The sequence below is a fragment of the Leuciscus leuciscus genome, assembly GCF_965113295.1.
Source record: "Leuciscus leuciscus genome assembly, chromosome: 14".
In the NCBI taxonomy this organism is placed as follows: Eukaryota; Metazoa; Chordata; class Actinopteri; order Cypriniformes; family Leuciscidae; genus Leuciscus; species Leuciscus leuciscus.
The window spans coordinates 31,007,082-31,013,538 of NC_138738.1; the positions used below are offsets into that span (position 1 = coordinate 31,007,082).

Genomic DNA, 6,457 nt, shown 5'->3' on the forward strand with positions numbered 1-6,457 from the left:
ACAAAGAACTGATAATATTCAGTTCTTTGTCCTGTCTTGTCAGTATTTACATGGTTGTGTAATTCTGTTTCCTGAGTTTTCCTTGCCTGTTAGATTTATTGAATTGTTTTTGCTGATCTCCTTTGTCTTTGTGCGCTTTGTACAGTCAGCCACCCGTTGACAACATGTGCCACTCAAACTGTTACGATCAGACTGAAATAATCAGGGGAAATAAATAATGTATTAAAAATCTATTTTATCCATTTGTTTATCCATTTGATCCTTTGGAAAGTTATGCACTGTGTGTTTTGTGTGTCTATAGGAAGAACTGGAGGCAGCGCAGAAGTTCCTGCACCTGGAGATGGGTTATAAAGCTCGCTCTGAACAGCTCAGCAAGACTTCAGAGATCTCACTTAATGCCCAAGAGGTGGCAAGGTGTGTGTGTGTGTGTGTGTGTGTGTGTGTGTGTGTGTGCGTGTGCGTGTGCGTGTGCGTGTGCGTGTGCGTGTGCGTGTGCGTGTGCGTGTGCGTGTGCGTGTGCGTGTGCGTGTGTGTGTGTGTTTTAGTGTATACAAAAGCCTACATCTCCCACTCTCCTAATATTGTGATTATTATGAATAACAGGTATAAGAAGCGCTTTTACAAATTTGATAAGGAGAGTAAAGGCTTTATCACAACACTGGATGTCCAGCAAGTGCTAGAGGTGAGTTATAATCTAAATGTAATGATAATATTTTAAAAAGTGTTAGTTTTAAGCAGGCATTACTTTTTAATAACCATATTCTATATATATATATATATATATATATATATATATATAACATTGTTTTCATGAAGTCCATAATGCAAGTCAAGGTTTTTCGCACTAAAAAGTGATAATTAAAATTTTCTTGATGATTTTTCACCCTTTCTGTGAATAGTTTTTGATACGATACCTCTTACACGATTGGCTAATGTCCATGTAGTTAATCTCGGTAGGCCAAGTGCAGGCTTAAGTCAAAGTAAACAGTTGTAAGAAAATCGCATTTGGATCCGTGCATTAGTTCTTGAAGGAGACAGTAGTCCTTAATGTTAATTCAAACAACAAAGATCAAGAGAAAATCACTCGCTGGTCTTGACTGAATAACTTTAGTAGCTTTAATACGGGTTTATACAAGGAAGACAATGCACTGTTATTTTACATTTGATTACTTTATTCAATGTCTAGGTAGCATTTCTTACCTGAATACTACTGTTAGACAACCTGACTTGGTGAGCATAAGGGCCTTCTTTCAAAAACATTATAAATATTTAGTGATTCTAAAATCTAATGTATTTCTTTTGGATTATCACAGGGTCACATATGTATTTAAACTACTAGATGTAGTCATTTTTTTTATTTATTTTTTACTGTGAGTGGGGGGTAGAACGGACAGCAACAGTTTCACAGGAATGCTGCTGGAGAAATGAAGCACGTGTCTGTATTTATCTCCAAAGAATACGATTTTAAATTTCTTATTAGCCTTCATTCTCTCAGCTCTCATTGTCTCTGGTTCTCATGCAGCCCTTAACATTTTCATTAAGCCTGTCTCTGATGTCTCTTAGATACTGATTCTATCACTGATTTGTGTTCTTTTAGAGACTCAACATTCAGATTGATGAGGACGCCCTCCACGAGATCCTCAACGAGGTGGACCTCAACAAAAACGGACAAGTGGAACTGGACGAGTTCTTACAGGTATGAACCCTTAGAAGCTGTAATAATAGCTATTTATAGACTACAGGTTGTCTTGGTGTCGCCCTGGTTTTCAGGCAGGATTGGTAGTTGTAGGTGTGAAATCCTCAAAAATAAAAGTGCTTGTTATCTACGTCAGTACATCCATGTTTTGTCAGAAGCCAACGGGTTCACAGTGATTAGTAGCTCTAAAATGTCGTACCTTCATCAGAATGAGTATCTGATCTGGTGTCTCTAGAGTTTCAGTTAATTAATAATGAGCAGCACCATTCATTTTTACCATAATGAAACATCAACTAGTTTAATATATATGGTTCAGGTAGAAAGGTGTTAAAAGTAATAATCACCCTTTCTGGGGTTTAAACCAGTAACCTTTAAAGGGATAGTTGACCTAATAATGAAAATTCTCTCATCGCTTACTCGCCCTCATGCCATCTCCGATGTATATTCCATCCATATAATGTAAGTGAATGGGTGCTGCTCGACTGTAATTAAAATGACCCCAGTGGATGAATCAATGTCTTCTGAAACGAAACGATAGGTGTGTGTAAGAAAAATACTAATCTACTGTCATACGAGCGATCACACGGGGGACGTTGGCGAGAAGTTACACTGAAGCACTGAAGGTCTGGTGTGGTGGCGAATCAGGTCCTCCCGTCGAAATCAGAGGCACATTCAAGCTCAAACCGGTGCGCAACGTTTTGCTACGGTTTCTGGGTTGAGCGACATGTTTCCTGGAAACGGTGTGCAACGGGGTCGGAGACTCGTTTTCTCTTGTTTGGTGGGTGTGTCAAAAACATCAGCCCAATCAGCAGCAACATGTATATAAACCACTCGGTATTAAAGAGACAGCTCGCACAATGGGTCCAAGTAAAGTCGCTTACAAATGTGTCCACTGCAGCTCGGTATACGCAACAATTGAATATATTAGAAGACATGTTTGTCGTAAGAGTTTTATAGTAAAAATATAGCATATCAACAGTGATCAGCAATAATGATAAGCCTAATATTTACAATAAAAATAATATGGTCATATAGATCATAACACAGTCTCGGAGGTAAGAAGTGGATTATCCTTCACCTAAAATGTTTGTTTTTTCATCCTGAAATGCGAGGCAAATGTTGGATCACAATAATTAGGAACCACAGTTTCCACAAATCCCTTCACTCGATTGGGATGTTCTCTTTTATTCTGGATGGCAAGGGCAGTGACTGTAACATCGAGCGTATTTTGCAGTGTTAAACACGTATTTATACCGATTGCATCAGGCTCTGAAAATACTTCAAAAAGAACACAAAGAATGGCCTTCTCAGCTGCCATAGTTGAAACTCTTGCGTCATCAGAACAGGGTCTTCAACACACCACCGTTTCTGTTTAAAAAACGTTTTGCTACTTTTTGTCAGGGCTGAACGCAGCCCAGGTCTCTGTTAGGACCCCTAGCAATCCCAGTGGCTCAAATTACTTTTAATAGATACTCTCTTTAGCACCTGATTACAATTCCTTCAAAATCATGTTGTGATAAATGCTGTTTGAACTACGTTGTAATGACAATTAATGTCTGTATTAGTTAGCTTATGTACCAGCATAGCATACAGATACCTGATTATTAGCCTGATAGCTTAGTTTATACACACATTTGCACTTAAGCTACATGTATTCACAATCATATTTAATGGAATTAAATTAATGTTAAATTAAGTGTTAAATGTCCAAATATTTGTTATAAAAAGAATGTAATGATGTTGAATTATTCACTTAATTGGCTATTATTATTATTGATTAACAGTTTATCAAGTGAAAGAAATGATGTTCAATTTGTTTAATTATGCACTATACAGTAAGCTATACATATTTAAAATGAATTTTGTTCATATGTACTTAGTATAATCATTAACTGATAGTTGATAGAGGCCCGATTTCAAGGGAGGACCCGATTTGTCATGACTTCACAACGTCCCCGTGTGATCGCTTGTATAACAGTAGACATTGATTAATAGTTAAAAAAGTTAAAGAATATTACTTTTTTTCTAATATTTTTTCTAAAAAATGTCTAATGCAGCACAACTGTTTTCAGCATTGACTTGAGAGGTTTCTTGAGCAGCTAATCATCATATTACAATGATTTCTGAAGGATCATGTGACACTGAAGACTGAAGTAGTGATGCTGAAAATTCAGCTTTGACATCACAGGAATAAATTACATTTTAAAATATATTACAACAGAATATTTAAAATTGTAGTATATAAATGCAAAATATTTTGTAGCAATGAAACGGAAGTTGCAATAGTCTTTTATTCCCTATTTTGACGTATATCTGAGTGAAACGGCTTCTCAAACAAGGAAAAAATGTAGGGCGGGGCTTGATTTTGTCCATTGGGAATTGATTGGATCGTTGTGGTGAATGTTAAAGAGCTCTTTCAAAATCATAAAAAAGAGATCCCAAACTTTTCAGTGGAGGTGTATTTGCCTCTTAAGCCTAAATCTTTTTTTAAAATGTCTCTGTCTCCCATCACCTGTTTGATTATACCTCTCTTTTTGCTCTCTGATTGGTTCAGCTCATGAGTGCGGTCCAGAGAGGCCAAATCTCTGACAGTCGTCTGGCTATCCTGATGAAGACGGTGGAGGAGGGGCTGGATCTGAGAGGACCTGTCACGGTCGACCGCAGTGGAGGCGGATTTTGAATCCCAAATACACACCAAAAGATCCACCAGACAACAGCTCCCACCACAATGTTGGATAAACACCAAAAAGCTCTGACCGCTGTGCCCACTCCGGTCAGATCACAAGCACATCCTCTCTAGTCTTTAACTCACCCTACCGTCTGGCTGCCTTCGACTACACTCGTTTTTTAAAAAAATCTTGTAAAGCTTTTGTTTTAGCATGCTTATTTAAATGTATTCGAATGAAAAAATATATTATTAGAGCGGAATATATTCTTTAAAAATATTTCAAAGTGTATTTGAGAGTATATATTTTTTATCTAATGCATGCAGTGCCATGTTGTTTGAACTGGAAAGCATGATTGTCTTTTTAATGTTTCTCTGAGCAGCTTTATCCTGTTAGCTTTCTGTTGTGCCATTTTATTCATGCAGATTATTTGCTACTGAACACAGTGAAATTCAAGGGCTCCGGGTGTCTTCTGAGGTAAATGATGCACTATATGAATTTTGCTGTTTTACACTGCACACTTTTTATTGTTGTCGTTTTATTTCACTCGTTTCAAGTCATTTGTAGTGTTCTAGTGGGAAAAATGATTCAACTTCTATCATTTCCTTTTCCATAAATCTTGTCTCAAATTTTAATTAATGACATATGTTGAATGTATGCAATGTTATTGTGTTACTTTCTTACATTATTGTATGCATTGTTATTGTGTTACTTTCTTACATTATTGTATTACAATGTTATTGTATTACAAATTGTGTTACTGTATACAGATCAGTTATTTTAATTAGTCTTAACTGAGGTTTGTACAGTGTTTTGAGACTTTGAATTGGCTCTGGTTCAACAAGAGGGTTTTTACAGATTATAATGAAATGTAATAGCACTTGTTTGAATGTTGAACGTTTTATCCCTTATTTAAATTCATGAACGGTTGAAGCTCCACTTCAGAATGCTTCTTATAAAACCTTGCCTGTAAAAGTAATTGGTTATCCAGTACTAATCCATTAATCGTTTATCCAAAATATTATAACTGTAAACTTGATGTAGAGGATAACAGGGAATGTACTTATTAATGTGCCTTTCTTTCTTTTCTAAAAGGGATAATTCACCCAATATGACCATTCTGTCATTTTACTCACTCTCACGTTGTTCCAAACCTGTACTGTATGACTTTCTTTCTTCTGCGGAACATAAAAGAAGATATTTTAAAGAATGTTGGTAACCAAATAGTTTTAGTTCCCAATGACTTCCATTGTATGGACAAGAAACACTGAAATGTTTCTCAAAATATCTTCTTTCATGTTCCACAGAAGAAAGAGAGGCATACAGGCTTGAAACAATATAAAGGTGAGTAAAGGATGACCGATGACTATCCCTTAAAAAGACACTTAATGAACTTCGCATGTCGAAACGCACAGTCTGACACACTAATAGAGCGCACTCTTTTACTTGACTATGTATTTTTGTGGTTTATATTTAGATTATGTTCAGACTTCAGGTGGAAACTGCTTTTAAAAGAACTTGGATGCTTTACGCTTGATGATTTAAAAGAAATGTTTTGTACAATGAAGCTGCTCCTTTTTTATAATCTGTTTTGGTTTGTTATCATCATGCAATGAGCTTGTTAAGTCCATCATGATATGTTTGGGTTTTTTAAGCTACAAGAACACCATAGATCTTCTAGGATCAGTGTTGTTCGTCAAGTTTGTCTGCTTTTGCATAAAAGAGCTGGAGCAGTTAAACTAATTTATTGTTTGTTGCGACAGGATGTAATTTCAGCCTGATCCCGACTGAAAGAAATTCATATTGTATGAAAAAAAAAATGTACAGTAAATTAATCTGCAAAGCCTGAAAAACACAATTTTGTTATTAAATGTATCTGGTTGCCTTCTGCATTGTTTGGACGTGCCTTTATCATGTGAGTGACTGTCATTATGCTCAGTGGTTTCATATTTCTCACATAATGTTTGTGGCAGTTGAAGCATGTGATGTGTCCTTCTCACGTAAGCATGCACATGCACTGTTTCCTTCCCCCAGTCATGCGTTTTAATGGAAGATGTCAACTAATTGACTCTAAAGCCACCACTATATGTCTGTA

The 6,457-nt window shown here is 36.4% G+C and overlaps 1 protein-coding gene across 4 annotated transcripts in view; it reads left to right on the forward strand.

The window, feature by feature from the left end:
- The window catches only part of gpd2 (glycerol-3-phosphate dehydrogenase 2 (mitochondrial)), a 31,790-nt gene extending 25,538 nt beyond the window's left edge, over positions 1-6,252 (forward strand). For all 4 annotated transcript variants that reach the window (XM_082136811.1, XM_082136813.1, XM_082136812.1 and 1 more), the window contains 4 exons: positions 302-414; positions 604-682; positions 1,598-1,696; positions 4,251-6,252. In XM_082136811.1, the coding sequence (XP_081992937.1) occupies positions 302-414; positions 604-682; positions 1,598-1,696; positions 4,251-4,376 (417 nt within the window). In that variant the 3' untranslated portion in view covers positions 4,377-6,252. The remainder of the gene's footprint in view (positions 1-301; positions 415-603; positions 683-1,597; positions 1,697-4,250) is intronic.
- The last annotated feature ends 205 nt before the right edge of the window (positions 6,253-6,457 follow it).